At 30.9% G+C, this 22,799-nt stretch overlaps 1 protein-coding gene across 2 annotated transcripts in view; it reads left to right on the forward strand.

Moving 5' to 3' along the window:
• LOC143249771 (diacylglycerol kinase beta-like) overlaps window positions 1–22,799 on the forward strand; it is a 243,099-nt gene that overhangs the window by 187,501 nt on the left and 32,799 nt on the right. For both annotated transcript variants that reach the window (XM_076500158.1, XM_076500159.1), the window contains exons 8-13: window positions 3,134–3,183; window positions 10,756–10,830; window positions 16,811–16,930; window positions 17,469–17,586; window positions 19,113–19,201; window positions 19,965–20,081. In XM_076500158.1, the coding sequence (XP_076356273.1) occupies window positions 3,134–3,183; window positions 10,756–10,830; window positions 16,811–16,930; window positions 17,469–17,586; window positions 19,113–19,201; window positions 19,965–20,081 (569 nt within the window). The remainder of the gene's footprint in view (window positions 1–3,133; window positions 3,184–10,755; window positions 10,831–16,810; window positions 16,931–17,468; window positions 17,587–19,112; window positions 19,202–19,964; window positions 20,082–22,799) is intronic.

Below are 22,799 nucleotides of genomic sequence, written 5' to 3' on the forward strand. Positions count from 1 at the left end.
GTTCTAACACATAAAATAATATACATTCAAGTTTGTAACTTACGATTCCTTCACCTATATTTCTGTACAAATCGGTATTAATTACTGATTAATAATATAATCAGTGATGTCGAGAAACCCACTTGTTGAGAAATTTATATGCAAAAACAGCTCGTTTGGGTTGAGAAAATATTTTACATAGAAGAGCGAACAACGTTTCGACCTTCTTCGGTAAAATATTTTCTCAACAAACGAGCCGTTTTTGCATATAGATTAATAATATAGCTCTTAATCTTTATCTGTGTTTTAGAACTGTCCTTAAAGATTAGGTATAATTTTTAATGTTCCGTAATATTATCGTTGGTTACCATCATACATACCATCTGTGTTTTAGAACTGTCCTTAAAGATTAGGTATAATTTTTAATGTTCCGTAATATTATCGTTGGTTACCATCATACAATATTGGGTATTTATCTTTGAATCACACTTTGTGTTTACAATGACGATGATTTAATAATAATGATTTCTGTCTGTGTTTTGCGATTTTTTGCGATACTTTTCGCAGTATTGATCTAAAATAAACAAAACCAAAAAGAGTTTGACATTTTTTTAGCTTAAAATATAAAGTCTGAACTATGAATTAGTTACCTTTAACAGTTAATAACACTCTCAATCTCCCAAATAGCCTTAATTAATAAGACTTGGTTTAAAGTGTAAATAATATTAGGTAAATAATTAATAAGACTTGGTTTAAAGTGTAAACAATATTAGGTAAATAAAGCAGTTATAATTTAGCTTAATCCTCCCAAATAGACTCAACCAATCAGATTAGGTTTTAATCATTAATTATTTTAGTTGACTGTAAAGGTCAGAAATAGTCATAATATTTCTGACTAAAATCAACCAATGGCATTAGTTTAAAAGTATAAATTATTTCAGGTACCTTTAACTATCTCAGGTAAATTTTAAAAGTTAAAAATAGTCATAATCTTCCCAGTTAGACCCAGTCAATGTAATTAGTTTAAGAGTAGAATTTATTTCAGGTACCTTTAACAGTTAAAATAGTCATAATTTTCCCAATTAGACTATTTCGTCTTTACTTTTAATAAAGGTCTGATATTTAATGGTGTAAAAATATATAAGGCTTAAGCCTTGAAATTTACTCAAGGAAAACTTCACCAAATTCTATAAATCCGGGAATTATTCGTCTACATGTATATATTAAAAATTCCTTAACAACCTAATAAGCAAAATGTCGAAATAAGCAGCGAGACTCGTGTACTTATTATTTCTTATTTTGCCACCATTGTCAATTATAGAAGTCTCGGGCTACATCTGTTAGAATGATGTCATAAAAGTTTGTGTCAAACTACATACTGCTTGATAAGGATAAATGCGCATGGGAAAATAATTTTCATAACTCTGTTAGTTAAAAAACAAATATGTTGGAACACTCGTACATGAAAGGCTGTGGAGCTCAGTGACACTCACGAAATTGTGTGATTACTGAGGTAGGGGATTCGTTTCGAACTCCTGCAGTATGATTGATTACCATACACTTGGGGTTTCATATCTAAACTGAGAGTTTTTGTTGTTTTTTATCAGTATCTATCCCGTATTAGCGGTATAGAATAATCTAATAAATATAGAAGTGTTTTTTTTAATATACGTCGTACATAATTAAATTATTACCTGTCAAGTATCAGAAATACAATATCATCATACTCAAGCATCAATATCGCATTTATTATAAAAGTACACACAAAAAAAGAATATAGTATGTTTTACATTGACTTATTTTTATTTGAGGACTGTATTCTTCTTTTAAGAAAGCATATTTACGAAATACTCTAAAACTTTGTGTATTTTGAATTAAGCTGATGTAGATAGGGGTGATAAAAGTGTCAAGACAGGTGGTTTTTTTTCGGAGTAAATGATAGAAATTAAACTGTGCTATAAATGAAACAACTGTCTTTGTAATGATTCTTTAATATCAGCATTGTAATAGGAACTATACAGCAATTTTTCCCGAATCTGTATATTTTTCTACTAGACTAAATAAATTCAAAGACGTGTTTTCTTGTTTCTGGGACGTGTGTGTGTGTGTGATTGGTTCATCATCTGAGCCACGAAAGTATCGAAACACCAGACAAAGAATGATAAGAGGAAACATGAAAGAAATATATTTCAGTAGGCTTGGAGAATACAAAATAAATAAATAGAGAGATAACGGCCACAGGAAAAATCGGATAGAAGACTAGCATTATACTTTCACTAACGAGTAGATAAACAGACTATTCGTTACAAAGATAGCTAAACATTTCACAACGTAACGAGACGAAGAATCCATTGACTGCAAAAGATGCTGAAAACTGTGTATTGATTTGTTTGATTGCAGGAAATGTGGTATTAAAACTGTGTATTGGTTTGTTTGGTTGTAGGTGATGTGGTATTAAAACTATGTATTAGTTTGTTTGATCGCAGAAGTTGTTGTATTAAATTGTTTATTGGTTTGTTTGATTGCAGGAGATGTGGTATTAAACTGTGTATTGGTTTGTTTGATTACAGAAGATGTGATATTAAACTGTGTATTGATTTGCTTGATTACAGAAAATGTGGTATTAAACTGTGTATTGGTTTATTTGATTACAGACGATGTGGTATTAAACAATGTATTGATTTGTTTGATTACAAGAGATGTGGTATTAAATTGTGTATTGATTTGTTTGATTATAGGTCGTGTGGTATTAAATTGTGTATTGATTTGATTGATTACAGGTCGTGTGGTATTAAACAATGTATTGATTTGTTTGATTACAAGACATGTGGTATTAAATTGTGTATTGATTTGTTTGATTATAGGTCGTGTGGTATTAAATTGTGTATTGATTTGTTTGATTACAGGTCGTGTGGTATTAAATTGTGTATTGATTTGTTTGATTACAAGTCGTGTTGTATTAAATTGTCTATTGATTTGTTTGATTACAAGTCGTGTGGTATTAAATTGTGTATTGATTTGTTTGATTACAAGTCGTGTGGTATTAAATTGTGTATTGATTTGTTTGATTACAAGTCGTGTGGTATTAAATTGTGTATTGATTTGTTTGATTACAGGTTGTGTGGTATTAAAACTGTGTTTTGGTTTTTTACAGTTATGTTTCGTCTCTACGACACTGATGGAAACGGCTACCTGGATAACAACGTAAGTACTTGTTTTATGTTTGTCATTTGAAAGATTCATAAAAGTTTGAGTACCAACACTAAACGACAAATAATAATAAAGCAGACCTGCGAATTTAGAAAAGTTGTTTTGGTTTTAATAACGAATTTTTCATAATTCAGCTACACAGACTTCAAAAATAATATTCATTTTTTCCTATCAAGTGAGAATGTTTTACAAATAGGGAAGAAAATAATTTTACTTTGATCAAATTATCATTTCATTTACCACAAATTTTTATTAATAGGTTTATTATGTTTCGGTTCTAGAACGACTAATAAGACTTTCACGTCGCGATTGTCTGGAGAAATCTATCGTCAATGGTTGACAACATTTTAAGCAAAATAAAACATAACCTGATTTTATTTAAAATTATTCACTCACGTAAATGTACATATGACGTTTTGTGAAGAAACCTGTACGCCGTAGAGGAAACTACATATAATTTTTTGGTTCAACGTACAGGAATCACAGTAGAACATTAAAAAATTCAAAGTAATAAAACCATCACAAACCTGAAAATCATGGAATCAAACACCTTTACGTATATGATATTTATTTATATTATAAATAGGACTAAATGTAATGAACAATAGTGAGACTGGATGTATATCTTGGAACCATTGATAAAATAATAAACAAGAATTTTAAGTTGATGAAGGGTCATTACCTCTCACCATACAGCTTGAAGAAGAACCACCTTTTCTGAAGTGTAAGATATGCTGGTTTACGTTTTATATCTTTCACGCTTTTTAATAATTTGATTTGCCATTTTTTCATCATTATTGTAGATAGATAGATATTGTCATCTTTCATCGACCTAAACATCTTTCTGAAAGATGATATTCATTTAAGGGGGTTTTTCAAGATATATTGTTACAAGTTGAATAAGAATATTTTGAAGAAGTTTGTTACAATGAAAACCTGAAATAGTGAAAATCACAATGTTAGCATTGTTTCTATTAACTTCTAATTAGAGCAAACTAATTACTAAGAGGGAAACTAAACAACCTGGTAATGAGTTTAGTTAAGTAAATATACTTTTCTTACGTTTCTACTTGTAAAGATTAGAAGGCATCGTTACATCAGTTTGATAACCTTGCTGTTAACGACTTTCTCGGCCGTAATTCCAATAATATATCTTAAGATGTTTAGGTTAGTTCTAAATATGTATACCAATTTAACAGTGCAAAACATTTTCTATTTTGTGTTTCTTGTTTCTTGTTAGGAACAATGGACTATATGTGCTGTGTCAATTTTGAGTTTACAAATCTCATTTTTAAGCTAATCGCTGAACCACTATAATAAAAATCTAATAATGAAAAAATCAAAAGGAAGATAATTAGCTGAATTAAACGTTTCAACCAATACTCTTACTGAAAGTGAGAATGAAGAATTAATACTAGATTTCTAGACTAAAATAGGTTAGGCTTCACTAAAAGCATCATTGAACACCATACAGATTTCAACTGAGAATGTTTGTTGAAACTTATGCGGTGTGATGAAGTACACCATAATACCAAAAGCTTTTCAAAGAACCAGAAACAAAATTTGCTTCAGAAGTTTCCCACAGTTACAAATATGACTATACACCTGTAGTCCACCTTAGTTTTGAACCTATAGACTAGAGTAGAGAGATTACAACTAGTTAACAGCACCCACCAATAACTCGTTAATTTCTCTTCTCTTGTCTGACTCAATATTAGGATTTCATTAACACTAGTTCAACGAAAGAAGTGTGATTTTGGGACAACGGGTCGTGAACAATTAATTCATAGTCCGAACACACTAATCGCTAGGAACGCCTAGCCTCCAAAACAAAGTGTAATTAGAAAACTATTGGTTTACAGTTATCTTTCTGTAAGCTCTTATTGGGCTACACATTTTTTTTTAAAAATCACCCACAGTTATAATGTAATGTTTTATTGCACAATAATATTTATTAAACTTAATAATACAGTCTTGCACTTTAATTTTTAGGTATTTACTCAAATAAATTTGTTATAACACTAAATCTGGTCGCAAATTTCTTTTCAAAAGTGGCCACTTGAGTAATATAACAAGTCGTGATTTAAACATACTAGAATTGTACCTCCTGTTACAAATTTAGAATATAATCATTGTTTTGAAACTACGCCTGTAAGCGGGACGTTTATAGAGACAAAATGATAAATTACACCTCAAATAGGAAAGGAACTATATTCAACAGACCCTGTGAGGGTTAATTATGTCTGTGATGATTAGGTTATTTATTTTAAGTTTGAAGCTAATAAAACTAAGAGGACTATCATTAGCTTCCCTCTTCTTCCATCATCCTGCCTATTCGGATATGGAACAAACTTTCAGATAAAAACACTAACGGCCACTATATTTGATTGAAATAGGGTTTGCTCTGAGCTATTGAACAAAGAAAGTCTAAAAGTTATATTTTTAATCACGTAATTTCCTGCTCAATAATGATAAACTAGTTTCGTCAGTGACCACTCTATGCGATTAGAAAAACAAAAAATAAAATCCCTCTCCTAAGCGCGTGGTAATTTATTCATCTGAGTTGAAAATGTTTATAGTAAGATCGTTTTTAGAGTTCTAAAATGAACTGGTCTCCGAATTCAGTTTTGTTTTTCAATGTGGTTTTGACTTTTAAAAAGGCTTAACTAAAACTCTGTATCGACCCAGTCTCTTTTTAAAATGCTTTCCTTTTGAAACCTGTACTTCCGATGTAAGTCTCTGTTCAAAAGGATAGGATCAACATTTACTTTTAACTTTAAAGTAGCGCGTGTTGTCAAAATGATAATGTTAGACGTAGCCGCCAATAGCTTTTCTTTTTCAATAACAGGAAAATATGCCTGATAGTACAAATAAAATAGCACCAACATGTTCTGATAAGTTAGTAAATGTTTTATAGTCTTTCATGCGAATGATGTACATTAATCTAAAACTGCACTTTTTTAATATCGCAAAGTACCGTCACTCGAGAACATCAGGAAGAAAATATTCACCATTGTAACTGATTCAGTGATATTTGTTAAAATTTTCTATGTTAAGTATGTGCTGTAAGGAGCTCAAAGATGATAAAAATTTACAGGAAGAGGCGTGTCCAGAGAGTGAGATATGTATCGTGATTGGTTAATCTTATATATGTACATGTATATGTATGTGTGTGTTGTGGTTCGTCTGTTTTATTTTAGATATATACGTAGTTATTTATTTTTTAAATTTAAATATATATGTGATTGGTTATTTTTTTTTGTTTTAGACGTATATAGTAACTAGAAATATGTATCGTGATTCACTAACCTTTTAACCTTAGATATATGTCACAATTGATCCATTTCTTCATCTAGATATATATTGTTATTGATTGATGTTTTTGACAAGTTAAGAAGTAAAATCATAGGATTAATAAATGGGTGAATATTTGTGTTTTGTGGGCAGTTTAGAAAAGAGTTTTTCTTCAGCCTGTACTGTTGACCAATAGCTAGTCCAATGAAGTTATTCAGTTTCTTATATAATTTCGATTCACAGATCCAAGCCCGGCATGACCAGGTGGTTAAGACACTCGACTCGTAATCTGAGGGCTGCGGATTCGAATCCCCGTCACACCAAACATGCTCGCTCTTTCAGCCGTGGGGGCGTTATAATGTGACGGTCAATCCCACTATTCGTTGGTAAAAGAGTAACTTAAGAGTTGACGGTGGGTGGTGATGACTAGCTGCCTTCCCTCTAGTCTTACACTGCTAAATTAGGGACGGCTAGCGCAGACAGCTCTCGTGTAGCTTTGCGCGAAATTCAAAAACAAACAATACAGACATCCTTATATGTTGTATATTTTCCCATTGATTGTCGCAGCAGTTCATATCTTTCCTAAGCTATCATATTACCAATAAAGAGAAGCAACATTATAACATTCGCTCTTCATGTATGTCTCTTTAAAGAGTTCCTGATCTGTTTACCAAAACTAACAAATAGCAGAAGTCACCATCACCTCATGGAGTATGTATCTACTGGTTTATTCATAAAAATCATGAACTTATATAACTTATTTCATGTAATGTATTTGACATTTAGGATTCATACAGTAACGAAACGTAACCCATGTCAAGTCTGCCGCTTTTTTATTTTGATATTTCATGCAAGTTTCAAAATAGTTTGTTGCCCCCCTCTCCAGTAGCACAGCGGCATGTCTGCGGACTCACACCGAAAAAAAGCCGGGTTTCGATTCTCGAGGTGAACCGAGTAAAGATAGCCCGTTGTATAGCGTTGTGATTAATTCCAACTCAATCAACCAATCATATGTCGTTTATCTATGCTTAGTTCTGAACTTTATTACAGGTGTTACGGAGTTAGCTTACGTAATAATGACATTCTATATGCGCAAATATTTGCAGAAATCACAAGCTTGTTAGAAGTAAATATTCTAATTTATGTATGTATATACAAACACACAAATCATACATATGCATATATGCCTTTTTTTTAATGGTTGACCAACAAGTACAAACGTGTAGTTTTTCTAACCGCATAAACTACTTTAACACTGCTTTTCGTAAACTGTCTCAGTATGTAGTCTTTTCCTAAAATACGGCTTCTTTCATAAAATGGCGATATTTCGTAAATATTACGATACATATAAAACCACTTTGCCTATATAACAGGAACAGGTTCGAGCGTATCGTAATACAATATACTTGTGTTGCTTGATTTTTAGATAGAGATTTATTACATGTTTAAAGTTTAGACAAAATCTAAAATTCATTGAAGTGATAAAGTAGCGTTTCTTCAGACACGCTGGACAATCGCTTTGTAGTTTAGCGTAAAACATAAAACGAAATATCCATAGTTTTCATAGAATGTATCGTTCCCAGCAGAGCACTCTCCTAAGTAGCTTTAGATTCTAAATGTTAGCTCAAAAACATAAACCATTACACTTCTGAAGGGCTGTAGACTATGAGCCATTAAAGTAGCACGTGTAATTTTATAGTTCTTTAGCATATAGTAACTATCGGATGTTGTGGTTGTAATTCTTAGTGAATGTGTTATGAACGTCAGCTAGTTTATCGCTCAAGATTATTGGGCATCTTCCAACTAATAATGTAAAGAACTGGTCAGTATGTTTATCGTTCTACATAAATGAAACGTTAAATAAACCGACTTTAAATATTGCCTATTATGTACGCAGTCCTGAAACTGGTGTCACTGTGTTTTTAGTTGTTAGTAATCCGTGTCTGTATACGTTTTGGCAGACATTTTTAAACTGGCTATACTATTTTAATTAGTAACGAAATCTTGGAATCTCACCTCTTTAAAATCCAGCTATAAATCTCTCTCCTGTGTAAGATAAACTTAAATACTAATATCCTCTGCAAAACTTCATCTGAATACAAGGTTTAATTTTGGTCTAAAACATATGTAAATACCTGCGTAATAAACATTCAATGAAATTAACAGGACAGACTTTTATTAAGGGAAGTATTTTATAGACGGATAAAAATATCAGTAAAAGCATGACTGCTCAGAAAACGTTCACCTGTTTCTGTTTTTTCATCACCATATGTGTCATAAGAAATTAATACATTATGACAAGACAAAATATATGCTAAGAAATAATGACGTTTTATTGAGTACAGTACTTCTAAATAGGGTATCTTTGTACAATATTAGTATACGTTTATTGATTTTCACATGAAACTACTTTTTGAGGAAAATCTATAGATTGATTATTTCTTTCATAACAACAATGACAAATTTCTATTATGCAGCATGTGGGTTATCACAATTATAATTATTAGTTCTAGAAGTGTCATAAAGGAAAATAATATTAATGTAATAGTTTATCAGTTTCGTAATTTATCCAATCAGTGTGTTGTTACTAGTAATAGGACAAATATGATTTTATTTTGTATCTAAAGAAATATTGAATACAAGTCTGAAGAGGTTGTAATTTCATTGTATAGTTCACTGGTTAGGCTACATTTGGAGTATTTGTTTTCAGTCTTGGATTATTACTTTAGGAAATACATTGAGTTCTTGGAAAGGATTCAGAGAAGGGTTACTACAATGGTACTTTGGAAGGGTTGTCAAAAGAGGATAGGTTGAAATCTTTCAAATTGTTTTCTCTTGAAAAAAGACGAGTTAGGGATAATCGGATTGAAGTGTTTAAGATTGTAAAAGTAATTGATAGTGTTGTTATATTATCTTTTTTTCATACTTAACAGCGAGAACAATAGGACTAGGAAACATAAATATAAATTTTGGTAGGATAGGAGTCATCTTCAGCGGAGACAGTTTTATTGTTATAACACTGTGGTTTTACTTTTGAATGGATTTCCATTGGGTATTTTGAAGCAGTAAATTTAAGTAAGTTCAAGTGAAAGCTTGATAAATATATGAATAATAAGAATTTGTTTTAAGATTTTTAAAATTAATATATTGATAGTTCTGTTTAGAAAATGCAACAGCCGCGATGGACTAATAGATCCCATGTTGTCCGAAAATTTTATGTTTTCATAACGCTATGCAAAGCTATGATTACAAGAAACATTGTGATCAAGGTTGGTACTAGGTTCTGTTACACTTTTCTAAAAAAAAAACATCTCAAGACGAAGAAATCAATCAGACATGATAAATTGTTGAAGACCACTATATTTAAAATTGAATGATATCTTTTTTTTTTAAAAGACACAATAGATTGTCATCCATGTTTATTATAAAGTAAACGTTTTTATTTATTAATTGTTTAGGAAGGGTTTTCGTTCTGTATTTAGGCATAGAATTTGGTCAGCACTTTTAAACAAAACGGAGAAATGAATCATTTTTTTAAACGTTCCATCTTAGTGTATTGTTTCTTAGCTTGTATATGCTTTGATAAAATTCAAATAAAGAAAAGTTTAATTATGAAGGAGAGAGCGGAAAGGCGACAAACAAATTTCTATAATGTTATTGTTGTTTTTGATAAATTATAAAATATATTATTTTTAAAGTTAAACAAAATTTTAAATTAATAGCGTGACATACTTCCTTGTTGAGAATATCAGTTACTTTTAAATTGTTAACGGTTCACATGATCGAATTGCTTTGAACATTGAACATTTGTAAGATATTCATGTTATTTATTCAAAGGAGTATAACAGCACCCCCTACTGACAGTTATATCAATTAAGAAAACGTTTATCAGTGGATGGTGTGAGTTTGTTTGTTTTTTGAATTTCGCCCAAAGCTACACGATGGCTATCTCCCCTAGCCGTCTCTAATTTAGTAGTGTAAGACTAGAGAAAAGACAGCTAGTTATTACCACCTACCGCCAACTTTTGGACTATTCTTTTATCAACGAATAGTGGGACTGGAATTATCAAACTCAATGTAAATTGGTCATTTATTAAACTGAAATGTTATTGTCTCTAACACAAAATTCTTTGCATATATTTTTAAAGAACTGTTAAGAAACAACATTATAGACTGAGACATGTCTTTCTCTCTAACGCAACATTCTCTACATATATGTCGAAAGAATGAATAAATATAATCAAAACAGTCTTAATATTTTCTATACTTTAGGAGATGGACTGTATAGTAAACCAGATGATGTCTGTGGCAGAATACCTAGGTTGGGATGTCAGTGAACTGAAACCGGTGAGTCTTGTATCAAGCACGTTAATAAGTTGTTTGTTCGTAAGCAAAAAAGCTACAGAATAGGATATCTGTGTTCTGCACACCACGGATAGTGAAACCCGATTTTAGTGTCTTAAGTCTGTAGGAATACTGGGTGGGGCTTAGAGTAAAAATAATAAGCGTGAAGAAAGCAACACAACTTTAAATATAATTCTTACCATGAAACAAGTAAAACAGAAAACTAATATCATAGCTCTTAAAGTTATAATCATATGTAAGAACTGATTAGTTCTATGGGTATCCTTCAGGTACTTTGTAATCAATAGTTAGTTATGCAATTAAAGTTGTATTAGCTTTGGGTTTCCTTACCCGTAAATAACATTATAGTTAACGTTCTCCTATATATATATATATATATATTCACTTTGATGGATATCAAACAGAACCAACGAAATCAGTTTAAAGATTATGCTGAATATAGTCGTAGAACAATGCGATATCTTTATACATATAAAAAATTCCAGTCATTTTTGTAATTTGTAAATTTATCCTTACATATCCATATAAACGAGATAGCTGGTATTTCATCAATAAAAATAAGCAAAATGAAAGATTGAGCAGAACTCACTGGTACCTTACTTATTTAGGTTTTTAACTGCAATGTTAACTCTTTTTTATTAGTTCTATGTCTCAATACATGTAACTATTTTAACACGAGTTGAAATATATTATAAAAAAATCTATACCAGCTGATATTAGGGTATTTTTTATACTGTCTTGACGAAAATGTTAGCATATTTTGTAACAAATGAGATCTTATTATTAAGATGGAATACCAATACACTTACAGTTGTAAAGCTAGGAAATACATGTTACATTAAACATCTGAATGTGTAATTTGTATAATAAGACAGGTTCTGTGGACGACATGAGCGATTTATTAGAACAACAAACAAGTTATTAGATACATTGCCAAAACATACATAAAGACAGAATATGGCAATAAATAGTTATAATAAATAACATTTGTAACCTTATATTATTTCATATTTAAATGTTCTGTAAATGGTTAATCCTTTTTGTACTCTAATAACCTCCACCTTGTGACGTGTGTTCGATGAGGTTATTGGCGTACTCCATTGTACTCTAATAACCTCCACATTGTGACGTGTGTTCGATGAGGTTATTGGCGTACTCCATTGTACTCTAATAACCTCCACATTGTGACGTGTGTTCGATGAGGTTATTGGCGTAATCCACTATAATTTCACTCCAATTTGCCACTACAAGTTTCTACAACGTCTACGAGTAAAATTCCCGGAACAACATTTTCTGTTGTCTGGCGACGTTTCAGAATTCCGGATACAGTACACTGGAGTTATCTTACTGTTCTGGTAATGTCGTTTGCTTCATACCGCTTCTGGACAGTCGAACAATTTGACGTCCTGTAACTTCTGGCACATGACCAAGCATGACTCTACACCAAGCACGAAGCTTTGATATGTTTTAAGAGAGATTACACCAAAAGCACACAGTTTTTTACTCAAAACAACTTACAACTTATGCAGGCCAGAATAACAACTTGTAAAAACAACTTACAACTTATGCAGGCCAGAATAACAACTTGTAAAAACAACTTACAACTTATGCAGGCCAGAATAACAACTTGTAAAAACAACTTACAACTTATGCAGGCCAGAATAGCAACTTGTAAAAAGAACTTACAACTTATGCAGGCTAGAATAACAACTTGTAAAAACAACTTACAACTTATGCAGTCCAGAATAACAACTTGTAAAAACAACTTACAACTTATGCAGTCCAGAATAACAACTTGTAAAAACAACTTACAACTTATGCAGGCCAGAATAACAACTTGTAAAACAACTTACAACTTATGTAGGCAGAATAACAACTTGTAAAACAACTAACAACTTATGCAGGCCAGAATAACAACTTGTAAAAACAACTTACAACTTATGCAGGCCAGAATAACAACTTGTAAAAACAACTTACAACTTATGCAGGCCAGAATAACAACTTGTAAAAACAACTTACAACTTATGCAGGCCAGAATAACAACTTGTAAAAACAACTTACAACTTATGCAGGCCAGAATAACAACTTGTTCGTATTTGTCTCGTTATATTTTATCTTCTCTGTTACTACTCGGGCATTTACTCAATAACTACTTCATGCATGTAGATAATAACATTAGTATGGAACAGTATGCAAGCATGTTGGCCAAGGCTTTATAATAATAATAATAAATAAAAATGTTCAAGACATCTGCCTTTGAATGTATTTTCTAGATTTCATTTGGAAACAAAATACAGTAACTGTCTTGCTAATAAATTATTATCTGGTCATTAAAACGTAGTTTTTTGTCCAACCAATATGATCTAAGAAAAACATGACATTGGTAGTTACATTTAAATTATTATGTGTCACTACAGCCCACTAAAAAAATCCACATTTGAAAACGCAGGCTTTCTTTCATAGTTCTTTAATGCTGTGACTTGTTACCTACTTGCACAAAGTCACAGAGCAGTATATTCAACTAGAACAATCGCTAAACTTAAGTGATATACTTGTACACAGTATGTAAAAAATGTTTAGTTTTAAATAAATCACACACCTGCGACTTCTGGAAGTATGTGTAGGTTGCAGGTCGGTATTTTATGTTCTGCTGCTAATTTGAGTGTTAACGCTATAAACTAAGCCATTAAAGACCTTAAAAACTTGGGTTATTTGTCAGTAATATGATATCTCAAAATCACTATATCTCTTAATATTTTAAAATTACAAGTGTGTCTTTAAAACATTGAAAATTTCCAGAAAGAAATTCAACAGGATGTTACTTTTACCATCCTTCTATAATCCAGTATAATCGTCACTTTCCCGCATTTATTGAACTGACCTACAGTCCTCAGATCGTCAACAGAGAAATATTTTAGATATCTTAGTAGAAACGTACACTATACCAATCATAACTTAGCATACATTATGTTTTGATTCAAAGGCTATCACAGGGAAAAAATAAAATGTATAAATTTGATGATTTTTATAATATCCTAACTCTTAATTAATCACTGATAAAAGGTTAAATTTTCCCCATTTAGTCTAAAACTCCCTAGCTTAAAATGTTTTCCCTTCAAAATTTTTCCTTCCAATAGAAACTATGATAAAAAAGTGAGTTTGTTAAATGAATGGATTTTCTTTAATATTGTTTTTCTGTGAGGCTTTATTTAACTTTCCTTAAAAAAAACGAAATATTGAATTAGCTTTGTATGTTTTCTTTGAGATTTCTGTTCTTTTTCTTCCATTTAATTGCATAAGATATCTTGCAATTTTTTTAATAAACTAGAAATATAATTCATGAAATTAGAAATATATATTTCAAATAAAAACAGTGTACTGGTTTATTTTTTTTCTTAGTCCCCCTCTTGATTTACATTGTTAAAATCATGGGTTCGATTCCACTCGGTGGACTCAGCTGATAGCCTAATGTGGCTTCGCTATAAGAGAAACACACACGTTTTTCTCAGCGTTCTTGAAATGAACAGAGCATTAATTATTTTGTCACTAACATGTACTGCCATACAACAGTCACTACCACTCTTAAGACGGCTAGACCTCTCTTTCTTTCTTGGGGCTGAAAAAAGAAATTAACTAATTATGATAAGAATCTTGATGCCATTTTCCAAGTTAAATTAATCATCAGCATAACGCTTGTGAATTACATGCAATTACAGCTATTATATTAGAAAATCACTTTATCCTGGGAATATATTATCAAGTAATTGGGTGATGATTTCTTTTGTTAGTATATCCACTAATTAATCATTAACGTTACCGTCTTCGAATTTCAAAAATTGTTTTTGTAATCAGATCCTGTGCTGACCAGAGATACTCTATAAGTGGTCATAAATTACTTTCATATGAAAAGAAACAAAGAACGAAAAGAGCTTGAAAGTCTGGCTGTTGCTTCGTTTAATCTACCAAAAGTAGATAAAAATTTATCATACCATCAGTGTTATTGGTCTGCTCAGTACAACATTAAAGAAAGGATTAAAGTGATAAAGCGACTCCATCCGTATTCTTAAGATTGAGAGATCTCATTTCAACCAATCATGTAGCGCCATTTTTAGAAAGTCAAGAGTTCGGCTCTGTTGACTGAGAATGGTTAGTTCCGGACCTTAACGCTTATCACGGAGAAAGGATGAGAAAAATAGTCAACTCTCTGTGACAGTTTTTTGCTCTTGAAGTACAATCCTTGATACATCGGTGACAGATCATCCAGGCGTATTGTGATGCCCATTTGAAAATACGTTCGGCTTTAAATTTGGTCTGTAAGGTTGAAATATCACTTTTTTGTTTTATAAGCTTTCTCTTACTTCAAGACAAATTTATGTATGATCTTTACATGAAAATTATGATCTGTTTTATTTAAATATGGGCTTTATTTTTAGTTATATAAACAAAACATTAAAAACTATATTTGATTTATTGTAATAAAATCTGACATTTTGAATTTTGAATATTTAAAGAAATAGACATAATTTCACACTACATATTAGGAAACTAGAATTGTGGTTGTAAAACGTGTGCAAAGGAATTTCAGTTTCTATTCAACGCTTAACAAATGGCAACCTACAAAACTAATTACATGGATTAGAGCTCACATTTTTATCACTTTCCTGTTTTATAATGAACCAATTTTTTTATTTCTTTAGAACAAAAAGTTCTAAGTTTCTAAATGTGTGTATATGTTTCAGTACTGGATCTAAAATAACCACGTATTTCAGTTTTCGTTCTTTTCTTTAAGTTTTCATATTTGGTAAAGTGTTTTAATACCAATACTGCATCATTGACCGTTCCCATAGTGACAGTGATTGACGTAGTCTACTAAATATATGTTAAAGACATAAGTTTTGTAGCATTCTAGTTTTCTTGTTTTCAACGGAAAACTCAATGGGCTCACTGCGCTCTATCTAATGCGGAGAATCGAATCCCGGATTTTAGCGTTGTAAGTTAGTAAACTTATTTCTGACCAACCTGGAAGCTGCAATAATTTTAACGCTCATTTCCTACTAATTTAAAACTATTCCTCAAAATCAGTAATAAAAACGAGTTATTACAGTTAGTTTTTACTGAAAGTTAACAGCAAGATGATATCTTCATCTTAAACTATATCATTGTTTTTATATTCTTGGTTAACCTGTTGTATTAGAAATGTCTCTGATTGGAGTTAAAACCATGGAAGAAATACTTCAAATGCGAATATTTTACCTACAGAGTTTCCTCATTAAAGCAGCTCTCCTCTGATTAATGTATGAGGCCATTGAAAACTTATATCACGTTTGGTAGATATTTCAAAGTGGAATGACACATATCTTCGGATGTGATCCATAAACCAAAACAGATGTACAATTATTTTATTTCTAAGACACTCAAGAATGGATAATTTCCAAACATTACACTCAAAAGTACAACTTTTCATTTTTCAATATCAGTTGTTAACTCACAGAGAAGAAAAAAAACTCTAATGGAGTCATTCTTGTATCAAGTAAAAGGAAAAGAAACGTTAGTGGTTGTTTTTGATTTAATATTTCGTGTAGCTGAAGCTTTAACCTTTATGTGGTATGAAATGTGAGGTAAGAAAACTTTCTGAGTAGATTAGATAAAAGCGATTAGAAGTAGTAGTTGGTTCGGTTTTCGGTATAACAATTAACTCACTAAAGATATGTTTTATGGTTAAAATGCGGTATTTAAATAACACGGTTAACCCTCTCAATGGCTTTATTTCACTTCTAAAAACAAAGTTAATTAATTAACAATGAGACCTAAGATTTGAAACGTAGACTGTTTAACGTCGATATGTCCTAAAAGTAGATTTTATCACTAACATATATATATTAATTAAGCAATATGATAATAGTCCTAGATGCAAACTGTCATATCATAACGTATATAAAATTGTATAACTTCTTTATATAAGATATTACAAGACATGATGGTGGAAATTGACTATGATGCTGATGGAACAGTTTCTTTGGAAGAATGGAAACGTGGAGGGTTGACAACAATACCACTTCTGGTTCTTCTCGGTCTCGATTCGGTACGTTTTGGTATATATTATTGGGTTTACTGTTTATCAGTAATTATCAGTTTCTTTTGTGTTTTTCTGTGCTTAGATTTGGTAAATTTATGATACAATGTTTACGCTTTTTGTTAGAAAACATATTAATTTTAGTTGATTAAATTCACAAAGTTTAGCAAGGATGTTTTGGGTGTTTTTAGTGGTCTAAGGTTAAAAAAACTTTAAACACTGTATTGTTTGCTTTCATTTGTTCTTAGCAAATTGAATACATTTCTCAGCACGAATACTTGTTTCAGTTTATGTAAAACACCTCCTGTGAAAGTTATTTCATTTTACCTGGATCACTGTGAACATTCTTCCAAGTTCTCCTATGACTGGATTTGACAGAACACTATTCTCTTCAACAATATTCCTTTCACTCACTTTAACTCTTGTTCTTGTTTTCAATACCTTTAACTTGTTTGGAACCTATCCACATAAGTTCTTTTAACGTCTCTAAGAATTTATATTTGCAACATTACAAACAAGTTTGGCTTTTTTATTTTTTCTAACCTAGCATGTCAAGGACGATGGCAATCATGTTTGGCGGTTAAAAAACTTCAGTCGACCAGCTTATTGTAACCTCTGTCTCAACATGCTGGTAGGCTTCGGCAAGAAAGGCCTAAGTTGCCTTTGTAAGTAGAGTTTTAAGTTAACTAAAACTGAAACTAATTATTCAATTTATGGTTCATTATAGTTAGGTGTCTAACTAAAACACGCAGAAACAAACCGTTGAAAAATATATAATATTCTACTGAATGCATATGCAGGGATATAACTTGACATTTATCTTACATAAATAAACATTAAAAATTTACGAAACAAGAGAACTAAAAAACTATTAATTTTAAAAGGGGAATGAATATTGTCTGAAACTACAAAATCAAGTGAAAAGCACAGATTATAATTTGAAATTTAAAACTAGGGAAATTAAAAAAGTAAAAAACTTAGCTGAAAATCGTGTCTACATTATTTTCTCATGCTACAAATATCTATTTTGAATCAACTAAAACTGGTAAGTACTGTAAACGTAGAGCCAAAATAGAAACTTGTAGATTCACAAAATAATGTAGGCATTATTTCTAGTCCAGTTTGTTTACTTTTTACAGAGTCTAGTTGTAAGTTTGAAAACATAATTTATGTATTTTTATTCAACATGTTTTTGTACTTTCTTCACGATTTCTACTCACATTTCTGAACCAATAATTTTTAATTATCTTGTATAATAAGCTTATCTTAATGTCTCGACAACTGGCATCATGCTCTCCAAGAAAGAAGATTTTCAATAACATATTAGATAAATTCAAAATCATCAAAAATATGTTAACAGCTAATCAACAAGCATCAGAGAGGCAAATTATCTTAACAGCTAGCTAGTAAATGTTACAGTGGTAGAAACGTCTTAATAGCTAACCCACAAGCATTAGAGTTGCAGAAATATCTTAACAGCTAAGTAGCAAGCGTTACAATGGTGGAAGTATCTTAACAGCTAAGTCACAAGTATTATAATAATCTTAATGACTAATCAACAAGCTTTACAGTAACGGAAGTATATTAACAGTTTTGTAGTGGAACTGAGACAGAATTGTAGTATTTATGGTGTTGATCTCAGTAGCACAACACTTCGTCTGCGGCCTTACAACGCCTGAAACCAGTAGTGGGCAGAGCACAGATAGTCCATTATGTAGCTTTGTGCTTAACTTCACACAAACATATAGTTTATGGTATTATATTAAAATATACCTTAGTAGTAGGGTGCATTATCATACAGCGTAAGTAAAATTGGCTTGAAGTTAACAAAGTCGTTGGTTTGCTCCAATTGGACACTGTGTGTGTATTTTCTCATAGCAAAGCCACATCGGACTATCTACTGAGTCCATCGAGGGGAAGCGAACCTCTGATTTTAGCGTTGTAAATCTGCAGACTTACCACTGTACTAGCGGGGGGCAATTGGACACTAATAAGATATTTATCAGAAAATTAAAAATGACTTCTATAAGTAAACAAAGCCGGGAGAGAAATTTCATCTTCAAGTAATTTTAAACTAAGACTGAAACTCAACTAAGCTCAAATCTAATGCCTTTTCTAGGAAATTTAAGTTACCGTGTAGTCTAATAAATTCTTTGTATGGACCAACTATTGCTCTTATATTTCGTTACAGTTTGTAAATACACAGTTCACGAGCGCTGTGTTCAGAAAGCACCAGCGTCCTGTATCAGCACCTACGTGAAGTCCAAGAGAACGTCCCAGGTTTGTCTATGATTAATAACGTACAGTTTCAGTTCTCAAACAAAGCACAGTAAGTCATGTGACTGGTGTGTAACATTAAGTCAAACATGCAAATAAAGTAAATTTATATTATTTTTCAGAGAAACGTCAGCTCTTATTTTCGAAACGCAACTAAACTTTTCATTTTCCACATTTTATTCTTTAAAACATGGCTGATGTACATGAATGTAACATAATGTTTATATCAGATTTCTAGTTATATGTCAAATTCTAAATTTTTATATGAAAATATTGAAAAATCTCAAAATCCCCTGTTTTGTTTGTACAAAAAAGTTGTGTACAAAAAATACTGAGAAAAACTTAAAATCTTCTTTTTTGTATCGATAAAAAATTAAAATTTTATGCAAAAATACTGAGAAAAATTCAAACTTCCTGGTTTGTTTTTATCATACAATATTTATTCTGAATACACCGAAACTACTAGTATTATTGTAAAGTTATTCTGAGAGAAAAGGTATTATAAATAAGCAAACAACAACAACAGGTTCTTCGGACCGGTTTATAAGACGTGTACTATTCTTGTCAAAGAACACACACTAAGATGCATTTGTTGTTTCTTCCGGCTGTCTTCTAGAAATACAGAATTCTTTATTCCTTTTTTATTTTACCAAAGTATTCAACATTCCTTATTTGCGTTATCAATCTAACTGGATTCCAAGTTTAACGGAGATTGGCGAATTTAACAAGAATTTACAACCTTATTTATTTTTTCTTCCACTTCTAGACCTTACTGCATCATTGGACCGAGGGGAACTGTACAGGAAAATGTAGTAAGTGTAAGAAGCCAATTAAATCGTACAACGGAATCACGGGACTTTTCTGTCGATGGTGCCAGATGACGGTAAACTACAGTTTGTAGCTATTGCGACACCTAACGTTCTTAACATTAACATGAAGTAAATAATTAACTAGGCTAATACAGAAACGCCAAAAAATATTCTTAGGTATTTCTGTTAGTCACTTATTGTGCCACTACTAAAATACTGAGAAAATAAATATTACCAGTAATAATGGTAATGTAAGTGAGTTTTAATGTTATTAGTCATTCATCAGTTAATATAATTTTAGATTTATAATATAATTCCTCGGTATGGCAAAGTATTCTATTCTAATCTATTGGAATACTTGGTAAAGATGGGCTATTATAGAAAGTCTCTAAATGTATCTTTTGTAAGAATGTTATTATTACAGTATAATATATCATTCGGTGGGCTAATATAGAAACACCCAAAATAAATAACGCCCGTAACAGATGTACTTTCAGATAAAACTATTTTAGACTATGATAGTTTGGAAATAGTAATCAGAAACGTAATGTTGCTATAGACAACAATATAATTGTACAAATAATAAAACGATTATATATTAATGTTCCTAACAACTCTGTTTCTAGTTTCCCAACTTTCTTTAAAACATTTCTTTCTGTGCATTTTTAACCAAAAATCTTGAAACAGCTTTTTATGTCACAGATAAAAAGTTTGAAAATTACCTTTACCTCACTATAATACTTATGTTGTGATTACCATAAGGCACTAACATAAACCTTATTGTACTTATTGACACTACACTATTTATTCGATTCTTTAAGGTTCCTCTAGAACAGTGGTTCTTAACCTGGGTTCAATCGAACCCCAGGGGTTCGGTGAGTCAGTATCAGAGATTCGGCGGAGGTCAAGACACACATACTGATACATGGCTCATTTTGTGCATAAATAAAATATCTACTTATGTTTTAAATTTGAAAAATTCATATTTTATTTTTCCAATTACGAAGGGTTCAGTGAATGCAAGTACGAAACTTCTGGGGTTCAGTACCTCCAACAAGGTTAAGAACCACTACTCTAGAAGAATACTGTATAATAGTTGTTGGTAAAGAAAACATGAGACATGATGCAGCTGAACTAACATTATACATTCTTATTTCCTGACAAACATAAGGAACAGAAAAATTAACCATTATATAAGAAATATAACTTATTAACATAAAGTTATTACATGATTAATGGTTTAGTATAATGACGAAATTCTTATTTGAAACACACGAGAGTATTAGTAAGAACCCCCTACCAACAAACGTGTTTGATAACATAAAACACGAAAATCTATATTGTTTGCTGTCTGAGAAAAACGTCTCTTAAACAGCTTTGAACAACATGATCCAGATTCATCACAAACTCTGATGAATATGCTTTAGTAATTTAATCAAATAAGATTTAGATTGATCAGGATGTTATCAATTATTTACTTTAAAAGAATGATCACAAAACCAATCAAACAAGTCAACATCTTTGCTGTCTTAAAGCACCAAACGCTCTATTAGTTACAGAGACCCACAAATCAGCTCGTCATACTGTTTACTGTATCTAGATCCACAGGAACTATTACGAATTCATTAAGGTATCCCTATTTGTAAGTTCATCCAAGACGTTGTTGGAAAATTAGATATTAAAACTATTTGCAAGATTGTTGACTGAATGATGAATATTACAAGTTACAAAGAACAACATACTTTAAAACCTTAAAGGCAGATCCCTTATTATCTGCAGCTACAAAAGATAATAATGGTTGTTTCAGGTAATTTAATGGGTTGGACAAGAAGACATAATTTACAATTAACTGATTACCAATACTTTCATATAAATAACCTTAATTCATAATTAACTGATTACCAATACTCTCATATAAATAACCTTAATTCATAATTAACTGATTACCAATACTTTCATATAAATAACCTTAATTCATAATTAACTGATTACCAACACTCTCATACAACTAACCTTAATTCATAATTAACTGATTACCAATACTTTCATATAAGTAACCTTAATTCATAATTAACTGATTACCAATACTCTCATACAACTAACCTTAATTCATAATTAACTGATTACCAATACTTTCATATAAATAACCTTAATTCATAATTAACTGATTACCAATACTCTCATATAAATAACCTTAATTCATAATTAACTGATTACCAATACTTTCATATAAATAACCTTAATTCATAATTAACTGATTACCAATACTCTCATACAACTAACCTTAATTCATAATTAACTGATTACCAATACTTTCATATAAATAACCTTAATTCATAATTAACTGATTACCAATACTCTCATATAAATAACCTTAATTCATAATTAACTGATTACCAATACTTTCATACAACTAACCTTAATTCATAATTAACTGATTACCAATACTCTCATATAAATAACCTTAATTCATAATTAACTGATTACCAATACTTTCATATAAATAACCTTAATTCATAATTAACTGATTACCAATACTCTCATATAAATAACCTTAATTCATAATTAACTGATTACCAATACTTTCATATAAATAACCTTAATTCATAATTAACTGATTATCAACACTCTCATATAAATAACCTTAATTCATAATTAACTGATTACCAACACTCTCATATAAATAACCTTAATTCATAATTAACTGATTACCAATACTTTCATATAAATAACCTTAATTCATAATGAACTGATTACCAATATCATCATATGACTAACCTTAAATTTAACAT

The sequence above is a fragment of the Tachypleus tridentatus genome, chromosome 4, assembly GCF_004210375.1.
Source record: "Tachypleus tridentatus isolate NWPU-2018 chromosome 4, ASM421037v1, whole genome shotgun sequence".
NCBI classification, from domain to species: domain Eukaryota; kingdom Metazoa; phylum Arthropoda; class Merostomata; order Xiphosura; family Limulidae; genus Tachypleus; species Tachypleus tridentatus.